The 19933-nt window shown below is 35.2% G+C and overlaps 1 protein-coding gene across 2 annotated transcripts in view; it reads right to left on the reverse strand.

Moving 5' to 3' along the window:
* The window catches only part of MYH9 (myosin heavy chain 9), a 74059-nt gene that overhangs the window by 39256 nt on the left and 14870 nt on the right, over positions 1-19933 (reverse strand). For both annotated transcript variants that reach the window (XM_015831836.1, XM_015831827.1), the window contains exons 2-5: positions 15384-15736; positions 10977-11133; positions 2319-2346; positions 1531-1624 (exon numbers count right to left, since the gene is read on the reverse strand). In XM_015831836.1, coding sequence (XP_015687322.1) covers positions 1531-1624; positions 2319-2346; positions 10977-11133; positions 15384-15716 — 612 coding nt within the window. In that variant the 5' untranslated portion in view covers positions 15717-15736. The remainder of the gene's footprint in view (positions 1-1530; positions 1625-2318; positions 2347-10976; positions 11134-15383; positions 15737-19933) is intronic.

A 19933-nucleotide genomic window follows, 5' to 3' on the forward strand; every position in this document is an offset into this window, starting at 1 on the left:
CCACAAAGGAGTTTCAAATATTTTCTCTAGGAAACAATCCAGAAACAGTATCACTCTTGGGAGTCTTCAAATTGTTAACCTCTGACCTGGAAAAAGCTTTCAAAAGCTTCACCAGCCTACTCATGATTCAAACTAGTTGAAAGACATTGAAAAAGAGTTCATGTGCCATAAGGCAATTTTTGAATTAAATAATTAAATCAACACAATCTGTTGATGATAATGCTAAATTTTCTCTTCTACTAGGGCAGATATCTTAGCTAACAATCTTTAATAAAAATTGTGATCTCTGAAACTTAGAAACATAGAATGTTCAGAGAATATTTAAGTATATCTGCTGGCAGTAGAGAGAAAAAGCAGTCGAGAGAAAGCTGCATTTTTTCTTCCAAGAGCCACTCATTAGAATGTGTATATGCACACGCACACACCATGCAGAGATACTCATAGAAGTAACCTATAGACACGCGTCATGCCAATGTATTTAATATAAAAATCAAGATTTTATAGAGTGAAAAGTATCAATTGCACTAGAAAATACTTTATGTTATAATGGTTTGCAAGAATAATTCTGGGAAAGAGGCTTGGACTTGGAACATTCAGTCTATGCAGGGGAAGTTTCTTTTCAATATTTCTCAGCATCTTGCACCCATAGCTAGAATACCGGGTGGGACTGGAAGTCCTGAAGAAAATCAATCCACACTGTTGGCCAAATCACCACTGATACCAGACATTCTGTACTATTTTAAAAGGACACCTTTATTGCTGCTCAGAATGCCTTACTTAGTGCACATAAGAAATTGTATAAGGCAGACCAAATGTGATTTACTAAGTTTAAATAATAAGCAATAGTGTAATTATTAAAAAAAACTACAGCCTTTCATTCAGCTCACCTAAAAAAGCCAATGTGAATTGTGAGTAAAATAGTTCTAGCAGCAAAAAGTGATACAGGTGGGAGTGAAAAGCTGCTATAAATCACACAATGGAGCAACACACACACATTCTTGGTGCAGATCGTGCAGTCAAACGTGCAGCTCACCTACGAAGTACCAAGGGATGAATTCTGACATAATCCGCCAAGAGAAGGGGAAACAGTAAGTGAGACAGTATTTCACAGATTCTTATTGGCACAAAAGATGCACATTGTCGGAGAATTTATATGATTATTCATAACAGTAAAGAGTCTAGCAATCTATACTGCAAGACAAATAAAAACCCCATAATTGTAACTAGTGAATTTTACATGAAGTAGTTCACTAATTGTACACTGATAGCAAAATGACGACAAAGTTTCTATTGCTCCATCTATAGATAATTATCCTGTCTAATTCTTTCAGGCTTGGAATAATTTACGTATATTGCAAATTCAGATAAAGAACATCACAAGGAATCAGTGAACACTCAAATTGGTAATAAAGGATCAAATTGTGTAAAAGTATCTCATGTAAAGAAGTCAAATTATGTTTTCAAAGAAGTCAAATTATGTTTTCAATTTCAAGTAAGTGAGCAATATCTTAATTGGATAATAGAACTTACTTGATCTTTTTTGGTCTTATGTGATGAAGCAACATGAGCCAAATACTGAATGACCTTTTTAGTATTTTCGGTCTTACCAGCTCCTGATTCACCTCTGGAAGAAAGAGAGAGAGAGAGAGAAAGAGATAACATTAGTCAAAACATATTGCATACATGAAAGCTCCCCTTCAAATCAACAGGTCTGGTTTTTAAAAATAAAACTCTAGTTTTTCCCAATCTAGTATCTAATGTGATGGATAACAATTTTCAGCCAAGGCCTTTGGAGAAAGCTGCTCGAATATTTTGCTAATATGAACATCGCAAACAAAATTTTGGTTCCATTTTTAAAGAAATGCTTTTACCAATGAAAAAATGTGGCGGCGCAGTGGTTAGAATGCAGTACTGCAGGCTAATTCTGCTGACTGCCGACAGCCAGCAGTTTGGCAGTTCGATTCTCACCAGCTCAAGGATGACTCAGCCTTCCATCCTTCTGAGGTCGGTAAAATGAGGACCCAGATTTTGGAGGGCAATATGCTGACTCTGTAAACCACTTAGAGAGGGCTGTAAAGCACTGTGAAGTGGTATATAAGTCTAAGTGCTATTGTTGTTGCTATTAAACATCTTCTCCTGAACTTTATCTGTCTTTATTTTCATTGAACATAAACAGATATATGACTCCATGCATACATACCTTTTGAAATATTAGGTTAATACAAAGATGTTAAGTTTTTTTAGTAAATGCTTCTGCTGGTCAACTATGCTTTAATCGTTTTTCTCCATTTTAAACAGCCAATTTCTTAAATACTTACGTGCAGAGAATGGACTGGTCCTCTCGATCTGAAATGAAAAAAAGGAAAGCAGTGACTGAAATGAAATCTCCCTTTTTGCTGTTATTTCTACACACACACAAAACTTGACAATGTTCATATATGTCCCCTCAAAGTCTACAACTTAGTTTTTATATTTTATCTTGATGGAATTTAGAGGTGAAACAAGACTGAATGGATTATAGAATCATATTATGTTGTAATATTCATGTAAATATTTGCCACCTTCAGTACTGCATTCTCTATAGAAGTCCTGGTACTGGTGGGAACGAGCACAAGCCCTGTCACCTTTTTTGGTTTTGCATCTCTCTCACAACTAAACTTCATATGGCATCATGCAATACAGGTAGTCCTTGAATTATGACTGTAATGGAGACTGCCCATTGCAGTCATAAATTATGATATGTCATAAAGCAGGTCATTATGTGACCAGACCTGATTTTGCAATCTTTTTTGAAGTGGTCATTAAGCAAACACCACGGTTGCTAAGTGAACTCATTGTTTGCTATGGGACACTTTTGTAGAAAACCAAAAGCAAACACCATTTTCAGCAAAAAGGTAAATTGCAGTTATGTGGCACAGGATGCTACAAACAGCCATAAATGCGGGTCAGTTTCCAAGAGCCTGAAATGCTGTTATGTTACCAAGGACAGCCGTCAGAACTTTGGAACTGAGTCGTAAGTATCTTTCTGCATTGTCCATTGTAAGTTCAAATGGTCGCTGGGCAGCCAATCTTAAATTGAGGCCTATCTGTACCAATCATAAAACCAAGCTTCAATCCAGAGCTCTTAAGATAATTTGGCTGAACTTTTTATAGCAAAATAAAAAGTAAAGACTCCAAATCAAGTTTGACTCTCAACACATCCATGAAATCTTACTTCACAGCAACGAACAACTGCCTTCTTTACATGTGTGCACATGTGTGTTTACCTCTAACTTTATTTAGCATACTGTTTACTGATCACCTTTCAGTCAAACATTAATCAGCCTTAACCTTGCTTAGCTTAGGATCAGCCAAAGTAAGCCAGGTGCTGTCACCTAGCCGGACTAAGCACAACTTAAATTGAGCTCAGTTCTGAAGGACCATAAATTGTGAGGTGTCATTGCTTTCTTCAAGATGTTTTTTGACTACACACTTTAGCCTATAGTTCTCCTTTTTTCATTCAGATGTTCTCCCATCAAAACATTAACCAGCCTTCTTAAAAACAATAAAATAATAAAGAAAAAATTTTTAACTAGGCTCATTCCTAATCAGTTTCCAAGTTCAAAAATGTTTACACATTTGTTAAATCCAGCAAAATATTATTTTATTTTCATTGCTAAATGAGTTTCATAATTTGTAATTTAGCAATTCACAAATTTGCATGTGCAAATTAATCTTAAAGTATATACACGGCTTGTTTGATATTGAATATCAAACCTAAGAGTTGTGAAGGATGTTAAAAGTTGAAACAGGGTCTCTATGATCTATCTCACATACATGATAAATATAGATTCTATAGATCATATCTATAGAACTCTTTATGTAAAATTTATCTTATTCATTCTTCTATATAGCTCATATTTATTTTTCTATAGATCAAATAGAAGGATTTTCTACAATTGGATATTTAAATGGAAAATCAGACCATCTACTAATAATTCAACTGTATTTAGTAGCACAGAAGCCTATGTGAACCTATATTACACAAGCCATTTCAGAAAAATTACTAGGAAACTGTTCTCTGTTATTTTTTTCAAGCTGCAGGAGCTTAAATATGATTTTTTTCAACATTACAATTAAATCCTGCTTCTATAGTAGAGGTAAAATGAAAAGTAATTTTATAGTTCCACTGTACACCAATATCTTCAGCAATGTCTACTGAAAATATATTGTAACAGCCCACATACATACAATTGTTCTATCTATAGGAGGTGATATACTACATGAACAAAATTGTTTTTTTTTATTTCAGCACAAAGAAACAATGGCTCACCAGCTGACTAATTAGCTATTGATTGAGGGGAAATTGCAATTTTCATTTTTTCATATCACAACTACTTAGAGACCAGTCAGAGAAATCCACATGTCTTCCAAGTATGAGCAAATTCCTCCAGCAATTCATTCTTCACCCCATACCCTCCCCTCTTATCTTCTTAAGGTTTATTATTTGCTTGCTCCATACACTCTTAAGGAATGTACCTGCATGTATGGGCAGCTCACATGGCTGAATGCAGACACTACCATAAAAGGAAACATCCTTTTTGGAATCCAGGAAAAAGAATTTACTCAGCCCTTGTTAAGCATACATCATTAGGATAGCTGGGATTCTTTTGCATACTGACAATTGACAAGTATGGTGTGGTCTCTTATTTCCTGTTCAGTATTAAAAGATGCTTTTTCCTCCCCCATCTTTACAACAGAAGTGCATACTCACACAGCCGGCATATAATGATCTTAGCCAGTTACTAAACATTCCAGAATATACATTCCTTTCTAATCCAGGGGCTATTCTGTCTACAGGATGCCAGCATCAGAGACACCCAAATAGTTTGGCTAACTGATAAAGCAACAGAGTCTGTTCCTTCTCTGCATTTGGAATAAGACCAGGACACTGCAAAACTTTTTGAGTTTGGATTATGAGGGATTTTGGGGGTGAGGGTGGGGATTGCTGTATTTTTGTGGAGAAGAAGGAGAAAAATGTATATCCAAATAATTACAACAAGAATATTTACAGAATTAACTGAATTGAATCTACAACAGCTTTACTAGGGAGCAATGACATCTTGTGACTGTTTTTGAAATAAAAGACACATTACTCTGGTTGTAAAAGAAATTTCATATTTCAGCACACAAACTAATACCTAATATCTTTAAATCTACTAATTCCCTTCCCAGTATTAAGTAACATGACTACTTTCTTACAGAAATTAAAGGAGTAATACAGGTTATCAAAGTACACAAGTCAAGGACTTCCGGTCTTGCGCAGTAGCACAGCAGCCAAGGGATTTGGGAGCTCCGTGCCCTTTGGCTGAATTTCTTCCTGTTAGGGGACCCCTAAATGGACCAGAAGCCACCCTGAAGAGGTGGCAAAGAAAGGAAGTCCCGCAGACCATGGAGAGATGGCAGTCAACCCGATCGGTCCAGGAAAGCCTTCCAGAAACCAAGAGGAAAAGGCTAGCCTAACTTCAGAGTATAGCCCAAGCTACAAGCAACCGAAGTCAAAAAGCACTATTTTAAGCTTATTGTAAACAGTGCGTTTGAATCTGCATAAGATCATCGATTTTCTCTATCCTACTTATTAACTTTCCTGGGGAAAAAAAATTCCCAAGAAGCAAAAAACCTCCGAATGTGAAGGAGGGGGATTTTTGCCCCACCCTTTTACTAACAGAAGCTGCGAATTAAACCTTTTATGGAGGACCAAAACATACAGAAATGAAATGAAATGAATATAAAACCTAAATTTGGATAAGTTTGGAATTGTTGAATGGTTAAGATCCTCATTTTAAAGGCAATTTTTTATTTTGATAATTTGAAAAATAAACTGGTGCTGACATCTAGTGGTGGATAAAGACTATGACAGCTATGGCTTTTATACAGGACTCGGCAAAATCTGGAAAAAACTAATCTGTGCTTGTGACCTTCAAAGCTATAACAATAGAAAACAGCTGTGACAAAAAAAGAAAACAATTTGGATTGCAGACAAAGAGAGGATTATATAAACTTCAGGAAACCTTTTTGAACCTTTTTGGATTATACATATCTACTAAACTGTGACTCTAAAGCTATTTGCAGAGAAAAGAAAACCTCAATTTCACTATGAAAAATCAGAGACTTACAGAAAAAACTTATTAAAAAAAAATGAATACCTTTGAAGATGAGACATATGAGATGATGCAACTAATTCAAACAACAATGACTTTTTTCTTATCCTCAAATTTATCTTGTGGTCTTAAACCAATCCATCTCCAATTTAACTTTACAACAAAAAAAAATCCCAGGAAATAACAATAGAGAAGGAACAGATAAAACAGATAACTGAACACAAATTAGAGGATAGAGACTCAAAGAAGTATGATTTAACCCAAGTGAAAAAAATTTACAAGAAATATTGGTTTTGGAAAAGGCAACTTATACTTTAAGACCACAAGACAAATTTGAGAATAAGAAAAAAGACTGGTCAAAATGGATTGCAGAGACTAGATTGCAGAGACTAGAACTGGAGAGACAAAAAATTATAAGAGATCCAGAGAGAAAAAGAAAGAAAAAGATTTTCAACAAACATGAAAGAGCAAATGCCTCTTACAAAGATATTGTACTTGACTTATTTTTTATATCTACAGTGACACCTACAAGAATATGGAAAGACTCTTTGATTCAGCAGAATATATTGATTAAAGATACTGGGCAAAAGAAGAAGGCCAAAGTGAAAATTAAGACAATAGATGATGGGACTTATCAGAGAGAATATTTAAAAAAGAAACACCTGTTTGAATATGGTTAAAGTAATAGAAAGATTTTGGATATGAATTTTACTTTAAGAGGGAGGAGTCCCTCAAATAACATAGTACTGTCTCTTTCTTCTCTTTTCTTTTCTTATTTCTTGATATGAGTAATATAAAAGAGTTAGAATGGCTTATATATAAGGACATATTTTAGTTATTTAAATGTGATTGATTTTAAGAAAATTACAATGGATTAATAAAAAATGTTTTGAATAACAGTTAAAAGACCAGATGACTAGATTTATTAAATGGAATATTTAAAGATTAAATATATTCTTAATTATGGTAAAAAAGAATGGAAACATTTTGGAAATAAATATGTATTAGCGTAGGGGAAACATGGACTTTCAGTAGTATACTATCTTTTTATCCCTCTTTACTCTTGTTCTTTTTTTCTCTTTTTTTAGTCTTATTTATTCCTTAAGTAAAGTAAAAGTTATGGGATGGGTTACATGAGAAAAAATAGAATCTAATATCTAAATGTAATTAACTTTGAGAAAATCTTAACCAATAAGAATGTCTTGAATATTGTGGGAAAAACAAATGTAAACAAGAACTGTAAACGGGATCTATGATGAGGCAACCAGAATGACTAGATAGAAAAGAAATATTATATTGATGTGATTATTATTTGTGGAAATATTAGAAAAAAATTATATTCAATTGTTATCTATAGAAACAATAAGAATTGTATTAACTTAAGGTTGATAAAAGAGAACATTATGGGAAGAAGAGGAAATCAAGTAAAGCTATTATGTGGATTATAGATAATAGAAACCAATTGTTAGCTAATGTTTTTTAAATGTAAACCCAGACAACACACTGTTTACCAAATATTAAGGTGACCATGTTAAAAAATTAATAAAATATATTATAAAAAAACAAAGCACACAAGTCATCTTATTCTAGGCTACAGAGAGACTTGTAGACGCACTTGCCAAAGTCCATCTTATTAAATGGATAATTAAGAAACAACTGTACAAATTACTTCATCATGCAAGCTTAATTACAGTTTTACTGGTGGAGTCCCTACAGTTGAATGAACAGTTGAAGTACTGTAAAAGTCATGCATCATAAAAATCCAACAGTTTCGTTGCTATCGTTTTAAATATATGTGATTGAGTCACTCTCACATTATAAACGTTTTCAGTTAAACCCCCAACAGAGCTTATTTAAACTTAAAGGAAGAATGAAGGTGGGGAATGAAAGCTACTGTGAAGCAGTTAGGTGCTTCAGAAGCACATTAACAAACATCCTTATCACCCACTTCCTCTGCATGAGCAACTCTGAGTTGAGTGTGTTTAGCTCCATAAAAGGAGAATATAGCATTCAGAGAATGGTGACATCATCTCTTCAGCCAAGAGGAAGTGGAACAACAAACAGGGCAAAAGTTTTGATTCTTTGCTTATGGCTGATTCATCAGCACTGATATTCTCACTACTAAACCCTTCTGTAGGCATACACAGACAGACACACAAATATCTACAAAATTGTCTATGTCTATCATGTGGAATTCCTGTAGGCAATGAAAGGGTGAGCCATCATAGGATCAAAATAGAGGAAGCCAAAAACTTTCTGGAGTATTTCCTTTAACAATTTTGAAAAAGAGAAATGAAATAGTAAGGCAATTGTTACTTCTCTGATATTTTTTATATGGGGTGATTTTGATGGGGCTGGTAAAATAAGCAGAGATCAAGAAGATGTGAAGGATAATGCTCCAAGGACTATTTTAACTGATTTGTCTATACTTGAGAATGTTGCTATGGTTAACAAATAGTATAATTTATAGTGGGGCTTGCAAAGGTTTACTCAACTAATGCATATAATTTCAAAATTAGTATTAACCTATAAGCAGTTCCCTGTAACTCAGGCAAGCACTAAGTAATAGTGTTTGTTCATGTCAGAAGACCTCATTAATAACATATGAAAATTTTTAGATCTCTTGTTATAAATGTTACAGAGTATAATCTCAGTATTTCTGGATGTCACTAAACTGAAGCATACTATGCTAACTATGAACAGATAATTTGGAAAAAGACCAAACTAAATCATTTTTAACAGAGAAGCTCATTCAGTTTCCCATTAAAATTGTTCTAAAGTTGTACTCACATGAAATAAATTATTTAAAAAAGCCACTATCATTCCTGTTTGAATGTGTCACAGCTCTGTTATATTTTGTGGTTTCTTTAGACAAAGAACACAGCTGTTAATCATGAAGACCTATGACAACTAAAATGCATTTCATGCCTGTTGAAAGGGCATCTATAGTTTAGTCTTGAACAGCACCAAGACAAAATAGATTTAAAACTATAAAAGTTTTTTTTTCTTATTGTATGTCTCATTGTCTGGACACAAACAATGTGCTAAGATACTTCAAGATTTATTTATTTTTTAAAAAAAACTTCTATTTTAAATATAAAGCAAAAAAAATTGGATGGATAGAATCTTACTTTAAGTTCCCAAGGCAGAATAATAAATATCAGACACACGCACAAACACACACCCCAGATGTATGCAATTTTCCTATTCTCCTTTGTAAAATCCTAGAAAGAACTGGAGTCAAATAAATATATCCACACCTACTGGTTTGGGGGTGGGGAATAGGGCAGTCATTATCAGTGCAAATACAGTTGTGGCAGACATGAGTTTAGATCAGGGTTGTTGTTGTTTTTTAAATCAAGCTACAGAATCTGTTAGTTAAAAAAAAAAGTTTGAATTCCTGCACAAGAGGCAATGTTGTAATGATAGAAAATTGGCTACATTTGAGTGAACTATTTTGTTTGTGTTTGCTCCTAGGTCTTTCACAAAACCCCATCAATTTCTCACAGGATGTTAAGAGTTCCACACAGCAACATTTGTAAAACCTTATTTTAGATGGCCAAGATACACAGAGTAACAGCTAAAGCATGTTTAGTGTACTACTTTCAAAAAACAGATGCATTATTCTACATAAACTTAAAGCAAAAGAGCTGTTGTGATTTTTATTTTCTTTTAAATTTATATTGTCATAATGCACTCATACTAACTGTACAGAAATTGACCTTATTTTACAAAAAAATAATTTTTAATGATGTATTATTTTATACTACACAATTTAAAGGGAAAAAAACTATGATTTTCAATATGCAAATAACTTGTTCTGGACATCTATCCTGAAAATTGACCCACTTTAAAAGAAGCACAAAGAATAATTTCTTCTTTATATGTACTCTAAAGAAAAACATCAGTGAAAAAACACAAAAGTAATGGATTTTTGCAGTTATAAAATGAAAAATCATTTTTAAAAAATCCTTAGACAAATTATTGCTGCAACTTCTGGTAATACTAACAGTTCAGCAAAGTCAGAATTGAGACACAGCCACTGAAGAATGCAACCTTGCTGCACACAATTTTATGCCCCACCCCTGCCTGTTACAATCTGGCTCTGAGGCAGGAAGTTTCTTCATTGCAGAGTCACCCAGATTATGGAAACAGTTTCTGAAAAGGCTGTAACTTTGGTTTTAACTGAGGGACAGGGGCAGCAAGTAAACCAAATATACAAATAAGCCAAAGGGTCTCAGATTTTACTACAGTGCCTGCCAATTAAGAAGCCCTAAACCACAATGCTGAATTAAATCAATGTATTTAACATGCAAAACTTTATTCTCTAGCAGAACGTTTTACTCCAACGTGCTGACCATTTAACAGTCAAATTTTTCTGCCCTATTAACTGAGGGAAATAAAAGCATCTCTTGCTGACAATGTGTCAGTCATTTTGCCTCTTTTTAAAAAAATAAAAAAATAAAAGCATGCTGAAAACTATGAAAGATTTCCTGCTTGTCAGATTCTGAATGGAATCTAGAGCACAAAAGCTAATCCTCAATGCCCTGAGTTTTTGCAGAGTTGCTGGCATTTCAACAGATTCCTCCCATACCAGTGGCCACTGCATGAAATTTCCCCGTGGTTTAAGTAAATTCAAAGGAAAAGAAGAATGCTACTTTCCAGAGACCAGAAGTTTGATCAAAATAAAGAACTATAGCTTATAGCAGAAGCTACAGCATGCTACTTCAACACATTTATTGACATTTTATAATCTAAATCTCTGAGCAAATTACTTAGTTAACTAAGCATAAAATGGTTCATGTCCACAAATATTTTTATTTTAAGGTACATTACCTTGCATCATACTCCTGTAGGCTGTATCTGTGATAGCATAGATATGTGGGGGCATCTCATGCCTTTTTTTGCCTTTGTACATTTCCACAATCTCTTCTGAGTAGATTGGCAAATTCTTGTAGGGATTTATGACAACACAGAACAGGCCTGAGTAGGTCTACAAAATGAATTGCATGAACATTTATTTAATAATTTATTTGCACACTTATAAGGTTGCCCAATTCTACTACTCTGGATGTTATACAATAAATATAATCATAAAAGAAAAGAAAAGAAACAACAGAAAACAAACACACAGGACCTGCCACCCCCTGTAACATAAATCTTGCAGAAAGACACAGTTTTTCAAGTCTTTTTTTAAAACATGGGGCCACACTTATTTTAGTGGAGACAGTGTTCCCGAGAATGCACACTTCTTAGTTGCATCAGGTGGCGCTGCTTGATGGATGTGGCCTGGAGCATGTTTGGCTCTGCCTGATTGTACAAGCTGGGCAAAAGTCACAGAAGAGAGATGATTTTTAGATCAAGGGTGGGGAATGATGGCCCTTTTATGACTTGTGGACTTCAACTCCCAGAATTCCTCAGACAGCACGGCTGGCTCAGGAATTCTGGGAGTTGAATTCCACAAGTCATAAAGGGACCATTGTTCCCTACCTCTGCTCTGGATCAAGGGTGCTCAATCTTTTTTTGCTCATAGCTCCCATCTGAGCCTATTTACCTCCATGACACCCCCCCTCCTCAGTTGCTATTATCTGGGGGGGAAAGATAATTTATCATTTGCATTGTTTATACATCTATAACTGTATCATATAAAGACAAAGTATTTATTCATCTGAGAATGAGAAGTGAAGATTATTAGACATTGATCATATGCCTGGAAGTTCAGTTTGGATGCCCCCTCAAAATATGGCACATGTTGAGAACCAATACTTTAGATAACGAGATCTATATTATGAAGGGCTTTATAGGTAATAACCAGAAGTCATTACAAGTTGAATGCAGTTTCACATGAACGCCTGATACCTATCCAGAATATATGGTCTCTACAATGTGCCCTACATGGCCACACACTTATTTCAAATAATCTTAGTATTTATTGGGTATTAGCTAGCAGATTTAAATTAAAGTTGTTAGAATACTGATAAGAATGTGAAATATTTAATACTTGTTCTACATAAAGATTCAGTAATCAGGACTGTCACTGTATTGTGCTAGAAAAAGAACAGCAAGACTCAGAGCAAACCTTGTTGATTTAAGTGTGCATTATCTGGCTTAACTATGGCCAGATGATCTATGTTAAAGTCAGTGAAAAAAACAGCCCTCTACAGGTAGTCCTTGACTTACAACAGTTAATTTAGTGACCGATCAAAGCTACAATGGCACTGAAAAAAGTGACTTATGACCATTTTTCACACTTACTACCATTGCAGCATCCCCCATGGTCACATGATAAAAATTAAGATGCTTGGCAACTGGTTCATATTTATGACTGTTGCAGAGTCCTTTTGTACCTTTTGACAAGCAAAATCAATGGGAAATTCAGATTCACTTAACAACCATCTTACTAACTTAACAACTGCAGTGATTCACTTAACAAGTGTGGCAAGAAAATTTGTAAAATGGGGCAAACTCACTTAACCAATGTTTCACTTAGCAACATAAATTTTGGGCTCAGTTATGGTGTTAACTCAAGGAGTACATGAATTTTACATGCAAAGAATATATCCTTTACAAAAAAAAAAAGAATACACGTTCTTTCCTCTACATTTGTATAATTCAGGCCTGCACAACATGTAGCTCACCAAGTAGCCTGAAATAAATTCAACACTGCCAGCCCAAAAGAGGTTGCCAAACTCCTTCAACACCTCCAGGCATCACTACCGCCACCAGCTCCAGCACCTCTTTTGGTTCATTAGCTGCCAAACAACTGATCAGTAAGTCAGGTATTCTTCTGTGATCCATGCACAAAAAAATTAATTTAACAATATAACCCTTTCCCTTCTCCAGGCCTTGAATACAGTATGCTATGTAAGAGAGTTTTTACTACAAGGACTCATCCAAATTCCACAGCTGGATAAAAATTTGATTTGTTGAATAGATCACAGACTGAAATTTGAGAATAAAATAGTATCAGTAAAGAATATGAGTAACAATTATTTTCACAAAATATAGAGTTAAATTCAGTTGCACAGAAAGATTAGAAGACATGCACCAATAAGATCTATTTTGATTCTGAACTCAGAGCATTACATTAATCCATACTTCCTCCTATGGGAGACTTGGCTATTCCTACACTATTAAACTCTATTGAACTAATTATAAGTCATTTATAAAATCAATTTACATATAAATAGAGAAGTTGCCAGTAGATACTTATATTTTGATGTCACAGACCAATCAGAATCACTGTTTTTCTTTGATAAATAAAATAGATATTGGGTATATAGGTATCCCTCTGAGATCTGGGATCATCTGCCTGAGCTGCCTTCAAATGTTGTATTTTTGTTCTGGGCTTTAAAAAATGCTTTAGCCCCTTTTGCCTAGGCAATTACTAGTGCATATCTCCATCAAGGTCATCTTCCTTACTCTCTGTAATAGCTGATCCAAATTTTCACTCACAGATTAAATAATAAACAGGTTAAATAAAATAAAAATAGTGATAAATAAGTGAAGATCCGTTTAAATTAGAACAGCAGCCAGCCTTTAGCAGATACTAAAGAGTCTGCCTGGACTGGGGTTTAATGCAATCCAAGCAGAGAAGGATCGTTTTCCAAAGTAAGGCTAAGCAACTCCAAGTAACCAGCATAATTCAATTTGTTCTGCAAGTAATTATACTTTTTAAAAAATCTGCAGTATTTGAGTAATCAATAAATATTTGTAGCTCAGGGTTGAAATGGGGGGGGGAATCCCTTGGTGCTCTTTGAGCTTGGTTGTTTTCTTGCAGACATTTCATTACCCAAACTAGGTAGCATCATCAGTTGCTAGTGACTGGCCCTGGACTAGCAATGATAATGTCACTTAGTTGGGTAATGAAATATCTGCAAGAAAGCAACCAAGCTCAGAGAGCACCAAGGATCTCTTATCTGAGTAATGTACTAAACTACTCACTACATTATGTTACAATTAAAATCACATAAAATAGCACATAAAAATCTACGTGTATCTAAAATGCTTTAATATTTAAGTTTTTTTAAAACTGATTACTATGGAACTATTTGGGGGGGGGAATGGTATTTATGAATCAGGGCTTCATTTAGGGTTTTAGAATAACTCTCAAAAAAGAACATTCCATAATTGGTATGAAGAAAGATGGTATGTGAATCAATGTAACCTCATTCAATAGCAAGGAATCCTCTAAACTATACATCAGTCACCAGACAAGTTTCTTTTGCTGGAAGCACAATCACTATCTTCAACACATTAATTTCCCATGCCATTGCTTCAGGCCACCTTCTGCAGGTCATTATCATTTTCTCCAGTCTAGAGAATAATTCCTAGAAAACTCCTTTTCAACCCCCCCAAAAAAACTATTATTCAAAGTCATTCTTCACTAATGAGGAGAAATTAATCTGGAAATGGGAGAAATTTCCTGACAATAAGAATGATTAATAAATACAACAGTTTGTTTCCCAGAGTTGTGGGTGCTCCATCATTGAAGGTTTTCAAGAAAAGATTGGACAAAATTTGTCCAGAATGATATAAGGGTCTAGGGCAGGGGTAGGCAACCTTAGCTCTTTTATGACTCGTGGACTTCAACTCCCAGAATTCCTGAGCCAGCATCCTACCCCTGGTCTAGGGTAAGGGGTTGAACTAGAAGATCTCCAAGTTTTCTTCCAGCTTATGACTCTATAATTCTAATCTGTGAGATGATGGAAGAAGAAATATATTTTTAGCATTATATTCATGCCAATTCTAATATAAACAATTATATATTCTTGTTTCCATAGCAGCAATCTCATGAGAACTATTACTATTATGAGCAAATGCCAAGTCACCTACTCAAAATCTGTTCTATGCAACCTATGTTGGAGGCCTGAAATTAAGTATAACTAGAATAGCTGATTTGTTCTGAAATTCTTCGTGTTCTGCATTGAATAAGCTGGTTAAATCAAAGTAGATTTCAGAGAAGACATATATCCGGAAAGCTTTCTGTGCAACTGAGTTTGATTATGCAAAAAGAATCTTTTTCTACCTTGATATAAACAATCACTACCATCAAGGTTTTAAATACAGGAAATGCCTACAAGATAGAATTTATTTTAGGATCAAATGTAATAATTTCCAAAATATTTTCCAAAATGCTTCTGCCACAAAATGTTTTTTAAAACATCAATCACAAATAAGTGTATTATCCCATTATAACTCTGATAAAAATTAGATAATATCTCAGGCAAAAGTATTACTTACATAGATTAGCCCTGAGTAGTATCGCTCTTTTAGATTATGTAACACTGAGGCCTCATTCAAGCAGGTCAGTTCAGCCATGTCTTCCACTTTAGAGAACTTGGGTGGGTTCATCTTTTGGATATCATCTTTGTTGACTCTCACTTTCTTCCCATTCTCAGCAAGCTCCACAATAGCTTCATCTCCTACTTCTTCCTTCAAGCTAGCAGGTTCAAATCCATTCTTCTCTGATGGTACCCATACTAGTTTCTTGGCAGCCCAATCAGCTTGAGCAAGAGGATTGTTGATGAGATTTCTATCCACATACAGGTATTTGTCAACATCTCTCTGAGCCATGGTTGATTAAGGTAAGGGACCTATTAAAATAAATTAATATAATTATGCATATGATACTACAATTCTTTCACATGTACGTTCTATAGCTGTTGAATTGCTAATGATTCTGTTTGGACATCTCAGCTTACATAACAAAGACAAAATCACTCAATGTAAAGAAGTAGGATCCGTAAAAATGTTAATTTATATAATAGAGACAAGATCGTTTAATATAAGGAAACAATATTAATAAATATTTATGGTTCTAATGTAGTAATCTGTAGTAAGCATTCATATAATCCAAACCTACTGACCAAAAGGTGAAAACAGCCATATACTGTCTTCTTAAAGCTTCTATGAGTTGTAAAGGGGGAAAAAGTGTACTGTATAAAACAATGTGATTTTTCAAGAAGCTTACGAAAGCCAAAAATTGGGAAGTCTAAATTAATAGTCCTGATGTTTAATAACATGCCAGTAATACAACCAACCATATTCTAACTAATGTGGTTAAACAACGGCAAGACTTGCTGATCCTGTAATAAGAAAATATATATTTCTTTTATTATATTTTTTGGCTCTAGATAGAGCTTAATCTAACAAAAAAAACACTTATTTTAGTGACTAAGCTTGCAACTTAAATATGCAAATATTTATTACTGGCTATGCATATGAGAGATTGTGTCTTCTACTGGAAATCAGATTAGAGATGCAATTTATACAAGAATAAATTAGGGGTTACAATTGTCTATTGCAAGCTGAAGTAAGTTTGAATATACTATCAAAAAGACTTTCTAATGAATTTACTTAACAATTCTAGATAATAGGTCTGGTAATTCTATCCTAGAAACAGTTCATGACAGGCAAAAGAGGTTAATAATCTCATCTATGAAAGACTGAAACTTAGAATGTAAGAGGGGCAAATGGTAGAGCATATAAATTATCAAATGAAATTTTAAAATTCAAAAAATATATTATCTATCTCTGAAACACAGAGAGGAAGGATCTAATAATTCTGAATGAAGGTAGTCTGCTGTTATTTATTTATCTTTCTATGTTACTATTATCAAAACAACTCTTGGCAGCTTACACAGAAGCATAAAAACGGATGGAGAAGAAGGTAAGAAATTATCAAAGTAACTGGCTCATGTGGAGTTGCAGTAATAATTGATAATGGTAACCGATTAATATTTGCTTAGAATAAAGACTATTCCAAATACATCATTTATGCATATGTCAAATCATACAGAAACATAGCAAAGAAGTAATTATAAATCTATAAGTCTGAAAAAAATGATAATTTTTTATGAAAAATTATGCAGGAAAGGACCAACTCTTACTTTCCCCCTCTCCTTCCCTTTTTTATCCTCCTTTACCAAGTATAAATATATTAATAAATGTAAGACTCCTTCCACCTATTTTCTTATAAATGGGTTAGTTATCTCAGGAACAATAGAAAAGCTGACTATAAGAAATGGGAATGGTTTAAGAGTAGTGTATGATAAAGAAAGAAAAGATAGGATCAACAGTGAATGGACGATGGATGATAAATGAGTGGACTGAATATAACAATGAGAGACAATATGGAAGAAGATTGAAGTGGACAGAACAGAATCACAAATAAATATTTGAAGGAAGAGTAAAGGGGTTGAAAGGAAAGTGAAGATAGGGAAAGTTTTAGTTGAATAAGAGTTGAGATTCTAAAACTTTAAAGAAACAAAAGACAATGTATGAAACATTATTTGGACGTAGAGGAAGAAAGAATGAGCTGCAGGGACAGAAGGGTACAAAAAGAGAAGTACAATGAATGGTATTGATCTAAATTAGATCTACATATATTTTTCTGCTTATCTCATGCCTGTAATTTCTTTTGTTTATAGAACGTTTATTTTGAATATCTAAATATTTTTCAACTGGACGGCAAAAGAACAGGAAGTAGATAAAATTTCATTGTGATCATAAGTATATCAAGACAAGGTAACAGCTGCACATTAAATTTCTCCATTATCCAACTTATTAATAGAAGTAACCTTATTCTATAACCGTTTCTCTTTTTTTAGCCATATTGAGTCTGACACTTCAGAAAATGAGTGCTTCCACCTGAATTTGGTTATTTTCAATTTCAACATATTCTGAAAAGCTTAACTAATGATCAGCCTGAAATGTTTTCTATTTTTTTTCAGCATTTCTGCTTAGAAGACTTCTATGTGTTTTAATCATTTCTCATGCCATTCAGAAGAGGATATACTTAGAGAAACTAATTAGCCTCCTTTGTCCTTTTCACTGCTTTAACTTCTTATCTGAAACAGCAAGGACTCTTTGGCCTTCAAAGTAGGCAGTCGGCAGGCCAATCTCTTTCACTGGTGCTGCTCAGTACCACCAGATCATAATATTAAATAAAAATACATTTTAAAACCAAACAATTTATTCCATGCAACAAAGGGAAAGTAAACTCAGAAATCCAACAGTCCAGTAAGAATATATATTTTGTGATTAGTACACTTAAAAGATTGAAACTAAATTAAAATAACATGTACCATTTAACAGAGCAAAAGCAACTACGTTGTTTACAAAAACAACTGAAATAGTTATTAACCTGAAATAAAAGCTTTTCAAGTTAAATGGTAAATAAATCTTGAGGTTTCATCTCTATAACAAGTATCAATAGTAACGTATGTACTTTGGTTTAGTAGTGGTTAAGGCAACAGCCTGGAAATCTACAGGACATGAGTTCTAATGTCACCTTAGGCAAGAAAGCCAGCTGGGTGACTCTCAACCTAACTCACCTCACAGGGTTATTGTTGTTGGGAAAATAGGAGGAAGGTGTTTTGGATGTTTGTTGCCTTGAGGTATTTGTAAAAATAATAAAAGTGGGATACAAATAAATACATAAAATATTAGACTAGACTATAGGACAAGTAATAGCTTCACATCATCAGCACTTACTATTTACAGAATCCTAAAATCTTTAAATGAAAAGCCACTTAATAAGGATCTTATAAAATTATACAGTCCTGATGATCAAATTATCATAATGAATAAACACAATCAATTTTAAAGTAATCACAGAGAAAGCCAGTTTGGTCTAGTGGTTAAGGCACCAGGCCAGAAACCAGGAGACTGACTTCCTAGTCCAGCTTTAGGCATGAAAGCCGGCTGGGTGACTTTGGGCCAGTTAATCACTCTCAGCCCATATGGCACGCTCAAACAACAAGCCAATTGATCAATTCCTCTCACAACCAAAGGATCAACACTAGATTGATTCAACAAAAGACCTTGTACTTGTGAGAAAATGCTAGGAAGAAAACATATTCAAAGTAATCACTGAAGTGTTGCTCCATAAAATACTCAAATAATACTTAGTTGGGATAATGCTTTTATTTATTTTACTACAAGTAGTCCTCAACCTATTAATGGTATGTGGGAAAGACCCTGAGATGCTGCCTAGAGCAGGGCTTTTCAACCGGTGGTACGCGACGTCGCCTCCCTCCCCCCGCAGCGTTGCCTTCCTCCCCCCCACTGCGCTCCTTCCCAGCTCACTTGTTTGTGGAAAACTTGCTGCTTGGCGGCAGCCTCCACGAACCCTACCGAATGTGCCCTGCAGGGGGTGCGTGAAGAGCGCAGGCACAGAGCAAGGCCCCGCCCTCCCCAGGGACTCAATGTGCAGCAACCGGATTGACTTCTTCTCGTGCACACAGGTCAGCGGGATCCGTATCACCCTTCCCCTCTCTCTTCTTACTTCACAACAAGCGCTAGCCTGATAGGAGACAGCCGTCCACTCCCTCGGCAGGAAGGGGTTTGAGACCCAGGAAGGGGTTTGAGACCGCTCGCGTCGCGGCCCTAAGCGCCAACATCACAACCGCCCCTCCTTCTTTTCCCCTTCTCTCTCTCTCTGTTGCGGCCTCACTCTCTTCCATCTTCTTTTCCTTCCCCCCCCCCGCGAGCTTGCGATACCCCTCAGGGCCCTCACGTTGCCTCCCAGAGGACTCAGCTGTTCGGCAGCCCGAAGTTGGAGCCGCTCAGCTGTTGATCCGGACACCCACGGAGCCAACACCCACACTGCCAGGTAGAACGGCGGCGGCCGCTGGTCTCCTTTGCCGCCCTACATGTCGTCCTCGACCCCTCCCCCGCCCATTCACATCGAGCCCGCGGGGGCTTGACAGTGAGAGAGGGAGTGAAGGAGGAAGGGACTCCTCCTCCTCTCCTAAGGTTCAAAGCATGATCAGCTTCCCAAGGGCGCC

This window comes from Protobothrops mucrosquamatus, unplaced genomic scaffold (genome assembly GCF_001527695.2).
Source record: "Protobothrops mucrosquamatus isolate PMUCROS unplaced genomic scaffold, P.Mucros_1.0 scaffold_22, whole genome shotgun sequence".
Classification (NCBI taxonomy): domain Eukaryota; kingdom Metazoa; phylum Chordata; class Lepidosauria; order Squamata; family Viperidae; genus Protobothrops; species Protobothrops mucrosquamatus.